The 21,030-nt window shown below is 42.0% G+C and overlaps 1 protein-coding gene across 6 annotated transcripts in view; it reads left to right on the plus strand.

Annotated features, from left to right (window-relative positions):
• The first annotated feature begins 10,288 nt into the window (after nucleotides 1-10,288).
• OCIAD1 (OCIA domain containing 1) overlaps nucleotides 10,289-21,030 on the plus strand; it is a 34,650-nt gene continuing 23,908 nt past the window's right edge. For 4 of the 6 annotated variants that reach the window (XM_083861324.1, XM_083861326.1, XM_083861327.1 and 1 more), the window contains exons 1-7: nucleotides 10,292-10,355; nucleotides 10,594-10,674; nucleotides 11,650-11,734; nucleotides 15,244-15,297; nucleotides 15,799-15,846; nucleotides 18,473-18,602; nucleotides 20,761-20,969. In XM_083861324.1, coding sequence (XP_083717450.1) covers nucleotides 10,311-10,355; nucleotides 10,594-10,674; nucleotides 11,650-11,734; nucleotides 15,244-15,297; nucleotides 15,799-15,846; nucleotides 18,473-18,602; nucleotides 20,761-20,969 — 652 coding nt within the window. In that variant the 5' untranslated portion in view covers nucleotides 10,292-10,310. Of the gene's footprint in view, nucleotides 10,356-10,593; nucleotides 10,675-11,649; nucleotides 11,735-15,243; nucleotides 15,298-15,798; nucleotides 15,847-18,472; nucleotides 18,603-20,760; nucleotides 20,970-21,030 lie in introns of all 6 variants that reach the window. The other 2 variants (XM_083861325.1, XM_083861329.1) reach the window with 1 other exon arrangement.

The following is a 21,030-nucleotide window of genomic DNA, read 5'->3' on the forward strand; positions in this document are numbered from 1 at the left end:
CTATAGGAGGCCCAAGGACGGTTGGCAAAAGTGATACTTAATAAAGCTGCATTTAACCTACAGCTTCTTTTCCCCCTTAATGTAACATAGCTGAGAAATAACATTTTTTTCTTATAAATTGCAGTTTATGAAGACAAAGAGAAACCTTGAGAGGACTACGGAAGGAAAACAGGATCCCTAAGGTTTACCAGCAAGATACACCCATCAGGATATTAAAAAACCTTTATAAAAAGTCCCACTGGAACCTTCCCTGGAATATTTTATAGAATTCTGTCCAATGCATGCTGAAAAGACTAATTAATACGTGAAGAAGGCAATTATAGCATTTTAGTATGATAAGGTGAACAAGAAATCTCACCCGAACAAGAGAGAGTCTGGTTTATCTGGTTTAGCAAAATTATAATATTACTCTCTAGAAACACACTCAAGATAAGGGGAAACAAACATTAAAGGAAAAAATTGCTAACGAAGACAAAAAATAATGTTGGCACTGCCACTGACAAACAGCTTTAGCATACAATTGCAAATATTTCCCAAGTATCAGTTATTTAGTTTTGAAGCAGCCTTCCAATATTTAGCTGAAAAAACACACAAAGCTTATTTTATTATCATGACCATCTCATATAACTTCATTTTTTAAAAAATCTAAGAAAAGAGGAGAGAAAAAGGTCCAAGCCGGTAGTCTTCTCCCATTTTCTGGAATACAGGGAGTAAGAAAAAATAGGTCATCACACTAATTCCAAAGTGACCACCTGCAGCACTCAAGTGCCATGTCAATAGTCCCAAGCCTACTAATAGCCACTCTTGACTGTAGCAATTTCAGGCTAGGCCAGCCCCAGCTCTTGAAAAGTAAACTTCTCTTACACCTGTATGGACCAGCTGCCAAAGCAGCAGCTGGAACGATGGAAGAAAGGTCCTCCTGTACCAAGGTCTACAAACTCCATGCAGCTCAGCTTTGACTATTGTCACTAACCACAAAAAACAATTCATGTTGCTTCTGGTGACAAGGGCTAGAATACTCATGTAAAGTACCAAACAATAAAACCCCAAAGCTTACAGCAACAGCATCAGGGCACCAGGTCCTTCTACCACATCAAATATTTAGACATTTTCAGAGAACCTCAAACTCAACTTTAGAAGTTTGGTTTTGTTTTTAATACTTGTTCCTCTTCTATTTTTGCATGCAAACATAAATCATTAGGAAAAACTCGGGATAAATACAAAAATCCCTCAAAACTGAAGCCATGTCCAGAACAAACACTGTTGTTCAACTAGCTCAAGGGGACTTTTTTTCCTTTTTGATATCTTCCAGCAATAGTATTGGACACTTGCTGTTGGAGACTGTATTCTGTCATCCTTCCTGGGAGACATTCATGTCAGAGGGAATTAGGATTATAATAGATTTGGGGGAGGGGAAGGAAGGAAAGGAGGGACCACGCAAGTCTTAGAAGAGACAGAGCTATATGGCAGTACACAGATACTCAGACAATTAACTGTAGAGCACTGAGGATAAGCAAGCTAAATACCAGAAAGAACTGCTCTTTTAGTCAGTATAGAAAGGCAAAAGCAATCCTAGCTGAGTCAGTCTGGCTAACACCTATTACTGGAGTTCATCACAATTTAGAGCAAGACCAGACAAGAATAACACTGAATTCTAAAACCTCCTAACATTGCAACACTTCTCCAGCACACTGTGATTCCTGGGAGGATTATTACAGACACAAAAGTTGTAAAGGTTCGAAGTTGTTTGGGTGCAAGCATGCAAAAGCTGCACAAAGTAGCAAACCACAGCCAGGCCGTGTGCTAGGCCAGCTGCCCTCCCACTGACGGATAAAGTACATTGCATTTTCTCCTGGGAAGGCAGGCCAATAACTACAGGTACAGGGTCACAAACTCTGAAATATTATCCTCATTTTTCTCACAATAACTCACACAACTCACATGTGCATATAGCTCCTTCCTCTGACATTATCTGCACAACACATACAGTTTCTTTTAAACTGAGGCTTAAACGCAGGCAAAACCTGCTAAAACTCATGGCACTCTAAGCTAGAAGGAGCACATTATACACCCATGTTCTGTATTATCCAAGTCCACTGAAGCGAAAAGTTCGCCTTCGTGTCTCTTAAGGAACTCAGACAAAAAAAATTAAACTTGTCCTTTGGTCCTTTACGCAATAATGAAATAGTCTTCACCCGGCAAGATGATGAAGACAAAACCCCCTGAAATACAAAACCAGATATAAAATAGGCAATTCCTGCCCTATGTGGAACACACTGTTTTCCAAGTTGTTTTCCTTGATGCAGAGCCACTGAAGGGAATTATAATCTTCTTAAGTTCTTAGAAAAAGTAAATACAGACAGCATGATCTCAACTGTATTAGCAAAAACTTTCAGCATACCAATTAATTTTATCACCCCAAATTAGAAAGACAAGCGTTCAGAGTGAAATAAACATACGAGGACCACTCTTGAGCTGTTGAAGCCTAGCAGGACAACTCTGCAAAGTGTTGATACAGTAACATGAAAAATAATCAGTTCTACTTTTTGCCTTAATCTCTACAACCTACAACTTCCTTTCTTAAAAGTATTATGCTATTACATGAAAACCAGCTATCACCATGCTTTGGTTCGTTTAGGCCAGTCAAATAGAAACAGAATTAGTTGAGTTTTCCAACTTTACCTTAATTAACCCCACAGAAGAACTAAACAATTTGTCTTTTGAAATGAAGCTCAGCAACAACATTCTACAACATCCCAAAGCAACATACCACCACTCTGCTCCAAGGAAACCATTTCCAGAGAAGTCAGCACAGACTTTAACCAAATCAATTTCGGAATATAAATAAGGAGTCATTCACAGCAGCAATTTGCCCAAGGAAGTTGCTGTCTACTGGCAACAACCACCATCAAGTACCACACTAAGGACCTCTACAAACCACAGATAAAGGAAGCCTTTGAAACTGAAAACGTTGTTCTCATCTTTAAATACGTGACTTACTAAACCTGCAACACAATTTTTACGGAGGGGTTTGTTTCCTGCCTGAGATAATGTCACAAGATAAGAATCAGTGTGGTTTTGCAGCACTTGGTCAACGATCTTCCACAAAGATTCTGAAGCATTCGGCACACATCCTCAGCATGACAGCAACACAGAAGCAAAGCGACCGAAACAGCCGACAGAGGAAATGACACGGTGAGGAAATACTTCTGGAGAAATTACAGTTAATTTCACTCTTTGCTCAACCCTCAAGTAGCAAATCACCTTTCTCAAAGTACACTATATACTCCATGAAGTCTGCGGCAGGGAGATGGGCAGTGCACAAAGGAGTAAAGAACTCGTTTTCTGGTTTGGTATCTTTCTTCCCCAGCGTCCATCTGAGATTTGTAAATCTGAAGGAAGTGCAGGTTACACTCTTGCTGCCTCGTCTCCAGATTGTCTTACTATTCTTCAAGATCGTGCTAGCAAATTGCTTTTGCAACTCCCTCACTATGAGTGACCACCAAAGTATTTGAGATTTGTTGGGTTTTCAGGGTTTTTTTATGTTTTCCGTCTGATTCCTTAGGATGTCTTAGCTGGAGCTACCCCCATCGTCAGGCAGAGATTTCTGGTCAAGACACAAAATAAACTGCACAACAAAAATTACCACATTACCAAAATACTAGAAACATACATACGAAAGTGGAGAGGAGGAAACTAATTAAACCCCTCCAATACTTACAGGCACCCAAGCAGGCCTGTCTGAGGCTGCACAAACTGCGGGAGCCAAACTCGGTGCTGGCAGCCCCTGGGAGCGGCTCCTCAGCGCGGCGGGGCACGCTCAGCCCAGGGCGCGCACGTCTCCGCTTCGAGTCCCGGGTTTGGGCCGGGGGCGGCCCTCAGTGCCCTCACTGCCCGCCCGCAGCGCCCTCCCCGCCCGCCGGGAGCCGGGCCGCGCGTGTCCCCGCCGGACACCCCGGGCGGGCGGGGCGGGGCCGGGAACAAAGCCCGGCTCCGTGCCACCCTCCCCGCTCGTCCCGCCATTCCCGGCCCGCTCCCGGCCCCGCCATCCCCGCCGCGGTGGCTGCGCGGCCCCGCTCTCCGGGGGGCGGCCGGGCGGCTGCGGGCGTGGGGCGGGACGAGCCCGGCGGCCGCCGCTTTACGGTGGGCCCGCGGGGCTGTGCGAGCGGCGCTCCCACCCGGGGCTCCGGGGCCGCCGGCTGAGAAGGCTGAGCATGCCCGGGTGGGGCCGCGGCCGGGCAGGAAGGGGCGGAAGGAGACGGCGGGCGGGCCGCGGGGAGGACGGGGGAGACTACGGCCGCCAGGGCAGGAGGGCCGGAGCCCAGGCGGGAGCCGGCCGGGCGGCGCCGAGCGCGGGCAGCACCGCCGGCCCCTGCCCCGTCTCCGCCCTACCCGTGCCCCCGCGGCGGCGGCGGCAGGGCCCCCGGCCACACGCTGCCTCCCCTCCCCTCCCCGCCCCGCCGTCAACAAAGCGGCCAGGGCCAGGGCCGGGCCAGTGCCAGGGGCCGCGCAGCACACCGCGGGCTCCGCTCCCATCGGGGCAAGGCGCCCCCTCTCCCTCCGCTCAGCCGCGACCGGATCCCGGCTCCGCCGCCGCCTCACCTCTCCCGCCGGTGGAAGCTGCCGCAGCCCCGGGCGCCGCCGCCTTCCTCAGCGCGGCTGTGGTCCCCCCCGCACTTCAGAGCGACCCTGGTGGCAGCCGGTGAGCGACGCGCCCCCGCGGCATCTCCCGCCAGCTCTGTCCCGCCGCCGCCTCTCCCCCCCGGCAGCCCGACGTCCCGGCGCGGCGCTCCCGCCCCCCCCGCCGCCCCATTGGCCCGCCCCGCCCCGCCGCTCACTGGGGCAGGCGCGCAGCACTCACACGGCCCCGCCCCCGCGCCCCCTCCCCGTTGGCTCCCGATCGTCCGGCCCGCCCTCCGGGCACCGCCCCTCCATAATTTGGCCAATCGCGAGGCAGAAAGGGGCGAGCCGAGCCCCCGATTGGCGGTGCCCGCCCGCTTCCCGTGGCTGTGATAGGCCGGGGCGGCGGGCGGTCCCGCCCCCGGGGCTCTCCGGGCGCCGCTCCCCTCGGGCGGCCCGGCTCCCGTTCGGGCAGCGCCCCGGCCCCCGGCGGAGAGGACAGGGGGGAGCCCGGCCAGCCCGGCGGGGAGCGCGGCCCCGGGAAACCTCCGCGCCCCCGGAGAGAGGAGGACCGATCTCCACCATTAAGAACGCTGGTATCATCAAGGTAGCCAGGAATCAAACGGCTCTCTGGGCACGCAGCAGCGTGGCTGGGACACACCAGGACCAGGGAAGCGTCCCGGCTGTTGAGGCGATGGGCCCCGCAGAGGCCCCGCGCGCCGTGTCAGGGCCCTCCCTTCGCCCGTAGGAAGCGGTCGGAAAAGCCGCCCTTCTCCCAGGCGAATAAGGGCAAATATTTGTGTCTCGGCCAGCTGCACAAATGCTGAGATACCGTCTTTTTGCCAGGAATTACTGGCGTTGTTGTACCTACGCGAGCCGCCGGGCTTCCCCCGCATGAGCAGCCCGGCTCCCGGGAAGCCTGCGGGGCAGGGCGGGGCAGGGCAGGGCGGGGCAGGGCAAGCTGGGCTGCCGCCACCCCTGCACGGCACATAAAGCACTTGGACTGCTCTGGCCATTGGATACTCGCTTTGATTTCATGTAGTTCCCACAGGCGCCAAGGTTTATCGCAATGCACTGGCAGCGAGGCAGAGTAAGATAATTCACATCATCACATCCTCAGAACACTGGGCTGCTACTGCGACTGGCCAGGATTTCACTAATACAACAGGTCTGGTGGTTGGAAGCAACAATGTATTTCTAAACAACGCAAAGATCTGTGAGCCAATGTTAATAGAAACAGTACCAACATTAACAGTCTAACTGGTTAGAAAGTAACTATATTTTCTGTTAAAGTGCCTCAAAGCTTCCAGGCTTTGAAAAAAAAAAACAGGGCGGGAGGGGGAAAGAGAAAGAAATACATGCAAAGTGTGATAAAATAACAGAAGATTTGCAAAACAGTATTAGAAAGAATCCCGAAGTCAACATTTTCCCACTGTTAAACATAAGCCTGTCATGCAAGTACTGTATTATAATAAGCATTTCCAACAAAACCAGAACTGAATGATAAGTACAAAGAACAAATGCACCAGCACAACAGTTGTAACAATTTGTATTAGAAGTTCAAAGTTCTGTACCACGCTTTGTACAGTTATAGTTTATTTGGAGTAAAAGCCCCTCCATGCTCAACTACTTATGTCCATGTTCTGCATGGACCCTTAAGACAGATGATGTACATCAACTTGCAGAAACCACTAGGAAAAGAAAGCAGGAGAGGAAAAAATAAAGGTACCCTGGTAGCTGAGGTTAACTCTTCCCTGTAGATTTAAGAATTTTGTGCAGCACTTTTTACAGTTGCAACAACCATTAAAATACAGTAAAAAGCGCTGCACAAAATTCTTACAGTAAACACGGGTGATAGAGCACCTAACAAGAAAAACAGGATTCCTTGCTACTGGTGTTATGCATAATTTCAGACGATTGAAGCAAAATATGTCACAAGTTGCTTCAGATTTTGAGGTTATCGTGAGTTAGGGGCTCAGTGATCTTCCCAATAAATGCATGTAACTGAGGCAAGAGCACCAGAACCTTGCCACAACTGAAAATCAGACCACTGGTATTTAACCCTGAGCACCTGAGTTTTATAGGATGTACAATCACTTTCAAAACCCAAATGCTCCTTTACCTGCCAGCTTTACAAATAGGTCTGAGGATTACTTCCATTTTAAAGCAATTTTCTAAATACATTATAGTACCAGTTAATATTCATAGCAATCATTATCTATGCGGGTAAAGTCCTTACTGACTGAGGCTTTGACTATCAGCTCCTCAAAGACACCCACTCTTGGTTCTTGCTGATGTGCCATAATGCTTCAGGCAAATAACTGATTCTTTGTTTGCCACCAGCTGTAGTAGTTACAACAATACTTTTTTTTTTTTTTTTTTTTTTTTTTTTTTTTTTTTTTTTTTTTTTTTCTGTATGAGGCACTGTTATTTCCTCATTAGGAAGAGATTTTTCTAAATACAGTCCTGTTAACTCTTGGCAGCCACCAGAACCTCTCAGCTGTTGCATTTTACTGTATTGTCCAGACCACCAAGCAAAAAACAACAGAAAAAAAAATCACCATTCACGTTGTTCTATGTACTTGAGCACATGCACTTCCAGTACTTATTTTAGAGACTTTCCTTACCAGATCAGCGTGTACTCCAACTCTTCCATATGTCTAACGGTTTTAGTTATGTCTTATACAGTATTGTAAAACTTAACTTATTTTTTAGGTCACCTCTTCGTTTTGCAGTGAGTTGTATAAAACCTGTCACTGACTGTTAACAAGGGGATGAAAGAATTTATCAGAAAGATAAAACTTTTAAACCACTTGACAGACTGCAGAGAGCTCACCCTAATAATTCTTTGAGCTCCACCTTCAAGAGTTCTGAATATTCACCACTTCGTTTTGCAAAGTACTGCAATTAGAAACCATGTGACTTTCACACCTTCCAACTTGTTAACATAAGTAGTGCGTTTTAAGAGAATCTCATCATTTGAAGGTTTTCATTTTTCCTTCGAGGCATCTCCTTCACAAGAAATAACTTCCCATTTCTAAAGGTTAATTATGAAGTTACAAGTACAACTATCAAGTTATCAAGTATTACAGTATTTTGAATCTCAAATATGTTCTTCATTCTTACATGATATTAAGTCATAAAAGATAAAAAGTTTAGAGACATAGATACATGATTTGTAATGCTTCTAAAAATAATTTGACTCCTAAAGTGGCCCAAATATATATAACTTTATGCTATTACAAATAATCTGTCGTTTTTGTGTCTAAAATGACACAGAACAGCAATTATAAAACAGCTGCTGAAGTGTCAAACCACCAATGTCCCTGTTGTTAAAACAAACAGTCCAAGATCCCTGAGAGTTCTCTTAAGAACTATTCTAGTGCATAGATTTATAAACAAAAAATGGCATGTTGCATAATGGCACCTGTTAAAGCAGAAAGTAGAGAAAATAGTATTTAAGAAAGGGATTAAATATCTAGCCTTAAGTCTTGCAAGAGAACAACATTTTATGTTTACCAGAAGGACTTGGTGATGCCATCACCGATTGTAAACTGAAGTTCTCATAGTTGCATGAAAGAAGTTGTAAAAATAGGCCAGAGGGTCAGAAAAGGTGTCCTTGTTAACACTTCTTTCAATGAATGAACTCCAAAACCAGGTCTTGAGTACAGAGAATTAATTGCCAAGGATGTAGATATGTTCTACCATTTATGCTGCAAATGGCCCTTCAACTGAAGTTCTAAGCCAACAAAGCCATACATAGATGTATGTAGCCAGGTGAAACCTTTAAGTATCTCACAAGCAGGCTGTACTAGGTAAGATTTTTTGATGGATGGTAAACTCATCAGTTTGCTCTATGATTTTAATTACTTTTTTTTCCCATTAGAAGTCTAAGAGACTTGAAGACAGTGAAGTGGGAAAAGTGAATGGATAACTATTAATTTTACAATAGAGAAGCAAAATAGCAGCACAGAGTCATTATTTTCTACAATGAAGGAGACTGCCACTTCCTCCCCACTGAAGCTCCATGTTTAGGGGAGGTGCAATTCATGTCCTACCCTACAAATTCGTGTCCTACCCTACATTGTATTCTTTGCCTAGAATGTACTGAAAGATAAATGGAAAAAAAAGCATGAAATAAGTTGTCTTAATAAATGTACTATAGCCCCAAAACCAAAACTGTTTTGAGCTGATGAGGCCTAAATGTTTTGCCTTCTGACTAATAATGTGCATCACGGACGGTCATGTACTGGAGAATGTTTCATTAGCATGGGCCCAGGGGACAAGTAGAGATAAAGACTGCCTGATAACACAAATTACTTCCAATCTCATGTAAATTAGAAATGTATTTATTGTATGATGAAAGTATGAATAAAAGAACCCCACTATACATAGTTTCTGGTTCTATCCACCCATCTTGTTTCAAGAATCCAATCTCCTCTACAACTTTCATTAGTCCATTTGCCCTAGGCCCTTCACATGTTCAGTGTTCCTCTTATAGTTCTCTACCAATTTCAGAACTTCAATCTCAAAAGTCTTCCTTCTCCTATCTTCGGGCATGGACTCTTTTTTATACAGCCATCAGAAAGCAGCGATTTGAGCCAAAACAATGGCTTAAAGGGAGTGGTACATTCCACACACGAGTATGGACATATCAGCGTTTGGTGAACTCGAGCCACAGTACTGCCTATTCACAAGAAAATGCCAAGGCATACGTTGCACTATCAAAAACACATTTTTATTTTTTCCTCAACTTTTCCTTATTTCTCATAAACTGCAAGCACCCGCTAAACCTGCCATTTGCACGGCATTCGCTAAAATCAAGCACGCCATTTCCTAGTCTTGCATTCCAACACAATCCCACCACCAAATCAATACCACTTTCGAGCTCAAGAGCTGCTCACCAGACCCTTGCTCAGTCTCGATTCAGAAAAGCTTTTTTTTTTTTTTTTTGGCAACAGAGATCCTTTCCTTTTAGGAAATTCCGGCCACGCATGTTCAGCGAGCGGTACCAAAGCTGTGGGCAACGTACCTACAGCTGGAGGCAGGGACAGAGCAGAGCTTTTCCCCCCCGGGGGAAGGGACAGAGCAGAGCTTTCCCAGCCTGTTTCAGGAGCAGGGCCCGTCCCCCCGGGGGAAAGGGACAGAGCACAGCTTTCCCCAGCCTGTCCCAGGGCACGGGCCCGTCACCCGCGGGCAGGACAGAGCAGAGCTTTCCCAGCCTGTTTCAGGAGCAGGGCCCGTCCCCCGCGGGCAGGGACAGAGCAGAGCTTTCCCCAGCCTGTCTCAGGGCACGGGCCCGTCACCCGCGGGCAGGACAGAGCAGAGCCTTCCCCCCCGCGGGCAGGGACAGAGCAGAGCTTTTCCCCAGCCTGTCTCAGGGCACGGGCCCGTCCGCCGCGGGCAGGACAGAGCAGAGCTTTCCCAGCCTGTCTCAGGAGCGCGGGCAGGACAGAGCAGAGCTTTTCCCCAGCCTGTCTCAGGGCACGGGCCCGTCCCCCGCGGGCAGGACAGAGCAGAGCTTTCCCCAGCCTGTCTCAGGGCACGGGCCCGTCCCCCGCGGGCAGGACAGAGCAGAGCTTTCCCCAGCCTGTCTCAGGGCACGGGCCCGTCCCCCCCCCCGCCGGAGCGCCGCCTGCGCGCATGCGCACTGCAGTGCGGGCCGCGCGCAGTTCCGGGTCACGGCGGCCATGGAGGCCGGGCAGGGCTCCGGGCCCGGCGGCGACGCGGCCGAGGTAACTGCGCTGGCTCGGTGTCGCTGCCGCGGGGAAACCGGCGGGGCTGGGGGCGGCCAGGCGGGAGCGAGGCGGCGGGCTCGGACCAGGGAAAAGGGATTCCTGTCAGCCACTCGGCCGCCCCTGCCCTGAGTTTCCCGCGGGGCCGGTGCCCTTGAGGCCTCCCGGGGCCGGGCGGGGGGCCTGGCAGGGAGTAAGGAGGTGTTTGTGTCTGACCGTGAGCCAACGATGTACTCAGGTACCAGTGGCATCCTGGCGTATCAGCAATAGTGTGGCCTGCAGGACCAGGGAAGGCAGCATCCCTCTCTACTCGGCACTGGTGAGGCCACACCTCAAGTATTGCCTTCAGGTTTGAGCTCCTCAGTTCAGGAAGGGCACTGGAATACTGGAGCAAGTCCAGAGAAGGGCACGAAATTCGTGAGGGGTCTGGAGTACAAGTCCTATGAGGAGTGCCGTGGAAGCTGGGGTTGTTTATCCCGAAGAAAAGGAGGCTCAGGGAGACCTTTGTCACTGTCTACAACTCCCTAAAGCAGGTTGTCAGCAGGTGGGGATCGGCCTCTTCTCCCAGGCAACCAGCCATAGGGCAGGAGAGCAGAGTGTTCAGTTGGGCCAGGGACGGTTTAGATTAGACATGAGACGGAACTTCTTCACAGGAAGGGTCGTTAGATATTGGAATGGACTGCTCAGGGAGGTTCTGGAGTCACTGTCCCTAGCGGTGTTTAAGGATTAAAGACTGGACATGGCAGTTAGTGCCACAGTCTGGTTACAAAGTGGTGTTCAGCCCTAGATGACCTCAGAAGTCTTTTCCAACCCTGTGATTGTCCGTTCCCCTGGTGCCGGTGGCCTTCTCACAGCTGTGGTTCCCCGGGCCGGCCGGTGTGCAGCGTGCTGAATTACATCCCTATGAAACAGCAACACACCCCGTTGTCTTTGAAACCCTGAAAAATACTTCAAAAAGGCACTTAATGATCTGTCAGATGTCAGCTATTTGGGAGGCTGGCTGGAGGGACCAAAGCAGGTTTTTCTGAAGTAAAAAAGGGCTGAGCTGAGTTAGGATCTGACTATGCATAAAGTATTTCCTGCTCTCTCATATAATTTTTAGAAGCACTGGATTTTTAAAAATTATATATTTCATGTGACATTTATGGACAAAAGGCACTGGTTTCTTAAGTGTAGCTGGGTGGAAGTAGAGAAACTACAAGGTGTGAAAGCTAGACGTTAAGTTTTCTCATTGAAAGATGCCCCCAAACTGTTCTTTTGCCCATTCTTTTCTAATTTATTTCCCTAATGAAAGAGGGAAGTGCCTAGGCCTTATGTTCCGACAGAGGAGGAAAGAAGACTCCTCAAGGAATGTGCTGAAGAGAGTTTCCGGTATAGAGGTAAGTTCACTTTGTTGGTAAACTTGGCTGTGTTCCTTCCACCCTTAGCTTTTGCTGTTACCTGAGGCATTGCCGGGGGCCTGGGTCAAAACAGCACAACAGTGCATTGACAAGCTTCACAGGTACCAGAATTGTGTCCCAGCAAATGCTGATCCCTGTAGTATTTACTAAGAGGTTGCAGCAGTTTCGTAAAAGGTGCAACATAATTTCTAAGTTTAATGCCTTATAAAAAGATCTCTTTGTATTTTAAGTTAATGTGCTTATTAAAACTCTGAAAATAGATCTAATTAATGAGTCTCATATTAATGGATTTTCTTTTTTGTGTTATTTCTCCATTTTTATTTTCAATTTTTATTGTTATTTTTAACATGCAAGAATAAAATAATTTAACTTATAACCATTTCTTTTCATCTTTATAGAGAGTGATGAAGAGAAAAATAAATAAGTAGTCACTCTGTTCAACTTTTGGAGAAAATTGCCGTGTCTGTGCATGGTTTCTGTAACCCTAAGGTTCAAGGCCTGCTTGATTTTTGTACACCTGGTCAGGAGGTTTAAGCAAGCCTTCTGATGTGGTTGTTACCTGCTGTTTTATCACACACTAGTAGATGATTCCTGATGCTGATAGGTGGCTTGGCAAAAACCAGGACAGATGAAGAATTTAGCAGCTGATTTGCTAATTTTAGCACACTGGGGCTCTGATTTCTCATGGAAGCCAGTACTTTCAGGGACAGCTCCTAAAACATTGTGATTTTGAGTTAATGATTCAAAGTTCTGTTTTGTCTTTTTCCATTGGTTTGGCACTCTCCTCATCCACTTTTACACAAATACTCAGAAATCTTCAGCGTATTTGCTAAAATGTAGCCATTTTCTGTATAATTTTTTTAAGTGAAAGAGGCAGGTCCATTGATGGTACAGTGGTGATTGGTTATGGTTTATTGATAATCTCTCTTCTGGAAGACAAAGAGAGTTATTTGTCCCTGAGCTGTTCTGCTGTTTGGCAATGTAGCTCATTGCCCTGTGCATCACTGAAGAAACAGCATGTAGGTATTATTTGAAATCCCTAAGTTAGTTTTTTGAGTCATTTCTCTTTTGGGAGCTACAACAGTAACAGATTTTTTTTTCAGGAGTTGTGTACTGTGCTGTTATCTTGCTGGGAGAGCCTAAAGTCCATCACCGTTTTCTCGGTGTCCTGTCTTTGTTTCCCTGCTCTGCATACACACACTGAACTGTTGTATTCACTGTATTAAATATGTATTGCTTGAACTCCCCTTTGCAAGAGGCTTCTTGTGTGACTGCCCTGAAATCCTCACTTTATATTGTGTCAGCTTCTGTTGTTCACTGAAGTTACTATAAATTAGTTTATTTTCGGTTTGTTTATTCAAATTTCAAGCTGTAGCAATTTTTACTCATTCTTACAAACCATCTGTGTTTTGACATAGTTTCTCTTGACAGCTTCTGCCACTCGTCATTTCACAATTCAGTTTGATATATGCTTTACCGGAGTTACTAGTTTGTAATTACATTCTCGTATAAATTCTTGCACTCATAAAAACTCACACTTTATCCTTTGCGCTTCTACTCTTGCTAACAAAATCAAATCATACTGATAGAACCTTTTCCCCATGAAACAATTTTGACTTGGCTACATTATATTACCATCCTTGCCTGTTGTTGATATATCAGCCTTCCATTATTTTCCCTAGATTTATTTTGTTCCTAAAACAGAAAAAGTACTCTGCCCATAGCATTGATGTTTTCTGATTTATTAAGTTTGTTTTGTTGGGTTTTTTTTTCCTTACATTTGAATAATTCATATTAATTTTTAGGTATGAATCCAATTTGCATTCAGCTATTTTTAAATTTATTTTATTTTATTTTATTTGACCATTCCAGGTCACTTATATGCTCACATACTAGAATAGCCTGGTTGTGATATCTGGAATGTTTATGTTAGGTCTATAAATCATTTGAAACTTCTACGAGTTAGACTTCAATCCTCTAATAATTTTTGAACATATTTTTCTTCACACATCCTCCCTCCCCTTGTTTTGTTGGGTTTTTTTTTGTTTGTTTTTTTTTTTTTTTTTTGTTTTTTTTTTTTTTTTGTTTTTTTTTTTTTTTTTTTTTTTTTTTTTGTTTTTGTTTTTGTTTTACAATTTAGTTTCAAATCTGTGCTGCCATTTTATATCTCAGAAAATCTAGAACAGTAAATTTTGGAAAATCTAGGTCTGGAATCTCTAAAAGCATTAGATTTTTAATGTTTAATAGGTTGAAGGTTTTATTCTCGCTTCTGAAGTTTTGCTGTAATCTTGCTTTGAACCAAGGAGCCAATATTGCTTCTTAAAAGTGACGTGCAGTCACATTTAGCCTGAGATGCTGATTGGACTCCTCACCTGGTTTAGACCTGTCAGAATTTGTAAGGGAATTAGCTGTTGATTTTAAAAGTATTCTTTAATACTTTGCTCTCCAAAAATATAATTTGTTTCAAATATGAACTTAATTAGCAAATTGTGTGCATCAAAACACTTCAACCATCTAGTGCTGTTACAAAAATTTTTCTCCTAGAAGTCATTGAGCCTTTTTGTAATATCTACATTTTCAGACTTGCATGAAATTAAATTTCATTATGGCATACCTAAGTCTTTAATGTAAATAACTTCAGCCTTCTGTCATGCTTGTTCCTTTATTGTCCCTGTATCTTGTGCAGGGGTGGTGGTCTTTATGAGTAGTTGCACAATCTTCCCAATAAAATAATTATCATTGCTTGAAAGAAGCATTCATTTTGTTTTTTGCAATCTCTTACAAAAATGCTTCTTGCCACATAAAGATTTTCAATATAATAAAAATTTACGTGAACTGTTAGGCTGGTGGCGGCAGGCAGTGATGGTCTCCCAGAATGTTGTTTTCTCTGTGTTCCTGACCCTAACCCCAGGTTGTATAGTTTGATCTGTAAGCTACAGAAAAAGCTGCCGTTTTTTAATTTGCTGATAAATAAAACATTGCCTAATTTCAATCAATTGATTTATAGCTCTGTAAGAGTTAAATTTTTTTTGAAGTTCTTATGTTAGAACATCAGGAGTTTTGGTTATCAACAATTTGTAGAGGCACTGGACTCCATATAACTTCCTCCTGTTGTGAGGAACTCTGTATGCCTCTCTAGCTTAATGTTCTGCACCTTGATGCTGTAGCAGTTGAAGCTAGACCTGGAGTCTTGTCTAAAGAGGTTTATTCCATCTGACACTTGCTTTTGTATTTTAGGAAGCATGAAGTATAATGCCGGCAGGATGTCTCATTGATTAGTACCCCATAATTTTTAGTAGGTCTTAAAAACTGAAATTGACAACGTTTAATAATTTTTATACAGTTTGTTTATTTTATATATATATATATCCTTATATTATACAAATGAGCTTAAAAAGGCATAGCAACACTCATTTAATTGCATATGTGTTAAATGTGGTTGAAAATATTGAAAATTGTATTTTAAGCAGTTTTTTTCTTCTTCACAGCTTTTCCTTTGGCTGCAGTGAGCATGCTTGGTACTAGTTTCCTAATTAGAAAAGGTAAAGTGTAAAAATACTTCAGTTTCATTTCGATTTGCTCAGTTGAAATATCTTTCTGCTGTTAGGAAAGTTATTATGATAGTAAAATGTCCAATGTACTTGTGACTAAAAGAAGTTCAGACTCTGCAGCTGCCTGATTTGCAGTTTTTCAACATAAAGAAAGAGCTGAACTAGAAATCAAGCTCATTTGTGTTTTATGTTGGGTGACAAGTGCAGTATCTCACTGATTATAAAAGAATGTGTTCTCTGTGTGTTAATAACTCTATGATTAAATATTATTGAAGAGATAATTCCTAGATTTTTTTTTTTTCATTTTATGGGGAATTCAGATACTGGGATTTTTAAAATTTTTCTTTAACATGAAGCATAAAAGAGTAACCTGCTTCTACAAACATAGCTACAGTTGAGGTTTTTCAACTTAATTCTTAATATCTGATTACATATATCTTACATAATATCATATATCTTTATCTGAATGTCTGATTTCATCCTCATTTTCAGGTGTTCTGAGAGATACCTCAAGATTTGGCTCTTTTGTTAAAGTTGCATGTAAGTAAAAGCTACATATAAATTCAGCTTGTATTCATGCTGTATGTTCTTTTTCTGGACCTTTTCCTAATGCCCAGTGTGACCAATGGTTTTAAACTAAAAGAGGAGAGATTTAGATTAGATGTTAGAAAGACATCCTTTACTGAGGCATTGGACAAAGTTGTTGTGGATGCTTCATTCCTGGAAATGTTCAAGGCCAGGTTGGATGAGGCCCTGAACAACCAGGTTTAGTGAGGGAGGTCCCTGTTCGTGGCAGCAGGGTTGAAACTAGATGATCTTTTAAGTTCCCTTTGCAACCCAAGCCATTTTATGATTATTTATTGTCTGAATTTGTACCGCACATTTGGGACAACTTTTGTTTATAAGGTTTGTATAAAATTGCTTGATAAATGTAACATAATCATTTAAGATAAAAACGTTGTAAATAGTGCAACCGTGTTTTAAATTAGATTGCCAGAATACACCCACCACTCCCTTCCTAATTTGAAGGTCTTTATTCATGTATCTCATGTGTCCCATTCAGGCTATTTTAATTACTTTTTTTTTTCCTGGACATTATGTATGTACAATTGTAGGAAAAAAGCAATTTCATGTGAATGATTTTTGGATTAAGTATAATCAAAAATAAATTATTAACTTAATAAATTAACCTTTTCAATGTAATACGAGACAGTAAAACAGGAAGTTGCCATCTTGCCAATCTGTGTAGATACAGCCAGTTTACTTCGGTGGGAAGAGGGTAAACCCCATGATTTGTGGTCAAGGAAGTGTTGTTTAAGCAGATAAATGAATGTGAGAAACTAGGGCTCCAGTTGTTTATGCTAATTCTGGTTACTTTCTTTGAACAGCAAACAATGGTATAACACAAACATTGCTAATAAATAATAGAACTGCTATTTCCCCAATCACTCCTACACATAAGGGCTGCATTCTTCTTACTTAATAGAACTAATTTATTGAAATCAGGGGAAAAAATACGATGCAGCTGAGCTGGCCAGGATTTTCTGCCTGTAGGAATTACTGTACTTTTCTCAGTAGTTTTCTAGGTACTCTTGACAATTTACTGAGGCTTCTAGTCAGTCATGGCTGATTCACTACATTGACAGCATCCCCTTCAACACAGCAGAGAGCTATTGGTCCTCTCTCTGTCTTTGGCAAAGAAAGGGTAGATTCCTGTACCTGTAGGTACTTCATCTTGGTCTGCAGTGGGACCTGGCTGTATCTAATCAGCTTCTTGTCACGGTGAATGCAGAAGCAAAGAACAATACCTAATTTACTGTGCTAAATTCAAAACCATGGACCATCTGGCTGTTAGTTCAGTAATGAAATAAACCAAATACTTTGGCCAATGATTGCTTTGAGTGAAACATCTTCCTAAGAGATACTTCCCCTTTTCTTTACTAGAGGGCCTCAAGAAAAAGAGATGTAATTTGTAATTTATGCAAAAGAGTAATCAGCTTTTCTGTTAAGCTTTATTTTGCTAAATATTTGGTTTGAATTCTTCTTAGGCCAATCTAAGGGCTTGTAATTTTTCTCTTTGCGGGTATTTATTGTATATGAGGTGTTTGGTTTATTTTAACCTGCTGAACAGCTAAACCCTTATATTCCTCATTTGTAAGCTTCACTCTTAGTTGTGGCTGTTCTTCTCTATTCCCTTGGAAAAGGACTTTTACCCTTCTTTTGAAAATAAGACATTAGAACAATTTCAGTACAGTAGAGCAGGCTAGGGTAAAATCCCCTTTATATTGGTTCCCAGGAAATGTAATCTACAGCTGAGAATTGCAGAGGATTAATGTTACTGATAATTAACTCTTTCCTGTCTTAAAGATAATCAAGACTCTTAGTCTTTATATTTAGGAAATGCTCATTGCACATGAAAGAGGGGTCTAGTCATTTTCTTCTACAAAGTCAACGAGAAAATGGTTCATTCCCACAGAATCCTTCATACACCACTCATAAAACTTGAAGGAGCCAGTTGATGGAAATCATAAGTTTTAAGCCCAGAAAGAGCTTTCTTGGTAATTTATTCTTATGTTCTTTACAGCAGATGGAAGTAGCTCATGCACTAAATTGAAACCGTTTGCTTAGTGATTATAAGGGTTCAGCTAATTCAGTTGTTTGCCCTCTGGCAACCAAACCACAGAATCCTTTACAGAAGATACTGAACCTACTGCTAAGTTGATTTAGACCTCTGTTCATACTCTAGTAAAGCCTTTTCAGGATCTGACTGTTCTGATGGATTAAAGTAGCAGAATTTACTGTCTGTATTTATTTCTCATTGGTTTGTCATCTTTGATAGTAAATTGTGATTTCTGGATCTTGGAAAAAAAATGCAATTTTTTTTTTGGTCACCTTTCATTCACCAAGTACTAGCTGAAATCATCTAATGCTCACATCATGTCTAAATCATTGCTTCATGTCTCCATTCAGCTGTTGCATTTGGTTTTAGTACCCTTTGTCTGCAGAAGAAGCAGAGGTGATTACTGCATGTTTTTGGTTTAGATCTAAATTGGTTCTCTTTCTTTTATTCAAGATACTACATGATATATTTGAAATTATTATTTTAAAACAATGTTGGCTATTATAGTACAGCATGTAAACCCATCTTTTTTTTCTTTTTAAAAAGTTGCTGGAATGTGTGGATACCTGGCTGGAAAGATATCCTACTTGCCAGTCTGTAGCGAGAAATTTAAGAAACTGAAGGATTCCCCAATAGGAGAGGTTCTACGACAAGCTCAGAGACATAGTTCACCTAAGTAAGCATTTAAGTGTCTTTTAAATTTAAACATATTTTGAATAGGATTTTTTAAACACTAACAGATCAATACCACTTTTGCAGCTTTCCAAACACCTTCCCTCATTACCTCAAATCTACCAGTTGCAGGAATCTGTATTCATATCAGTTGGCAAGCTTTAAAATATGTGTTATGAACTCTTTACATACAACTAATCACTTTGAGGAGTAAGAAAATAATCATTTTACTTAGCAAACTGTATTTCTTTTACAATTAAGAGTGTTTCCCATGGAATTTACTCACAGAAATGTGACAGCACAAGTTGCCTCCTTACTTTAGAAGTAAACTAAATTAACTGACATAAAATAGTGTTACATTCTGGAAGTTTTTCCCATAGTTTAGTTTGATTGAAGTAGGAAAAGGGTGGAAATGATTTCAGTGTTTATCAAAGGAAAGAGCTCAGTAAACAATATCAGTGCAGGAAGAAGCATGGTGCTCAAGCTTACTGCTGTTTGTTTAAATCCTTTACATCTGTAACGGCATTATGCTGTACATATGAGAAACTCATCAGGTTCTTAAAACTATTTCCTGTTTTCTTCCAGAATGTTTTCTACTTCAACTGGTTTTTAATTGCAAGCTGCTTTCAGAATATGTCACATAAACTCTTGATTCAAAACTAGAATAGTGTTTGGATAGTGAGTAGTAGTCCTTCTGTGTATTTGCTGATATTTGTTACATGTTTATAAAGGAATTGCTTAAATTCTTAATTACACTATACATTCAGATTTATGACAGTTTTTATTTTGTCTGCAAGATACTCTGAAATGTTTATGGTTTTATGACATCAAACAGTTTCAGGCATTGCCACTTCATACACTTACTGTATAGAATCAGCTGAATTAGAGTTGGACTTGTCCCTTCACCCCCTCTCCAACTTCTAATATGAAATTCTCATGCTCATTAATTTTGTTTACATGAGAGCTTGTTTAAATACCATCATCTGCCACACCAATAAATTCCTTCAACTGTTAATAGCCAATTTGTATCTGTAAAGTTTTATTTCCTAAGTGATAAATTCCTTTTCCTTGGTCGAATAAATAATTTAAATTCATTTCAATTGCATTATTATCTATACATGATACCCTTTTAACCCAGCAACAGAAATCATTACACTTTCCTGGGCATGGAATGCCATAATTAGTATGTCTACTAATTAATGTATTTTGGTAATTTGATTTGCAGTTAAAAACTCCAAGGGAGCTAAAAAATTAGGTAGTTTTATAAAGCTGTGTTTGCATATATTTTAAAAACATAATTGAGGCAATAAAGTGGCTTTGTTCTGTATGTTTATTATGAGATTTAAATAAAGACTAATTGCAAATGTTTTTCATAGGAAACTAAAAGAACAGCTAAGCAGAAATTAAAAGTAAAAAGTTAATAAATAATCTAGAAATGTTATAGTGGCACAAAGTGGTGGCATTCCTGATAGAGAGACATGTTGTATAGTGGCTTGCAAGTCCTTTCTAAGAATATAGTGAATAATTTAAATATCAGGCACCAATTTGCAAAATATTCTTGATATGATATTATCTTTCATTCTCTCTCAAGAGAAAATTCATTAATATTTTTGCAGAATTCGGCAGCTTGAATAATTTTCATAATTGAGTTTTCCGAAGATTGCTGTTCATTCTCCTTCTGCTGTTCATTCCTGATCAATTACAGCACCTTCTAATGATAAGGGGTTTTAAGTATCAAATTCTTATTAAAAGGCTTTTAAAATTAACTATAGTTTATACTACCACTGGTTATGTGGGCACACAATGTACTATTTGTGTCTGATGTGGGGTGTTTTTGTCTGAAGATTCCTTGGGAAGAAGGATTATAACTTCAGTTATTGTAAAATGCAATATGTTTTGTTTCTTTTCTCTCCTGTTCTGGAGGTATGAGCTAAGATCCTCTGAGAAAGGGAAGAATTTTGGGGAAGGGACTAAAGAAATTTTTGTAGCTTAAAGAAAACATCCAAAACATCCCAAATTTTTTTTAAGATGATGATTCATTTTGAAATGAAACTATTTAAAATGAAAGAACATTTTCTTGAATTGAAAGTATTGTTACTCTTATTGTTCCATTTTTAACTTCAGTATTTTCGTATTTAATGTTTAGTTCTATTCTTTTCCAGCCGTTCCAGTCGTAAATCCGAATTTTCAGACACACCTTCTCAGTCATTTACTGAGTCATCTTCTCCAAGAGCTGGATTCCCACCTTCTTCCAGCTATTCAGATGATTACAGCTCAACAGATAGAGCCCTCTCAAGTTATGAACCCGTTCCATTCAGTGCTTCTCTGAATGAATCTTCACCTACAGGAATTACTGATTACACTGTTCAAGGTGAGTCTTAGTATTTAACAGTTTGTACTACAGAGACTCTTGCCTTTCTTTTAGATACTGC

Source organism: Zosterops lateralis, assembly GCF_965231275.1.
Source record: "Zosterops lateralis genome assembly, chromosome: 5".
Taxonomy (NCBI): domain Eukaryota; kingdom Metazoa; phylum Chordata; class Aves; order Passeriformes; family Zosteropidae; genus Zosterops; species Zosterops lateralis.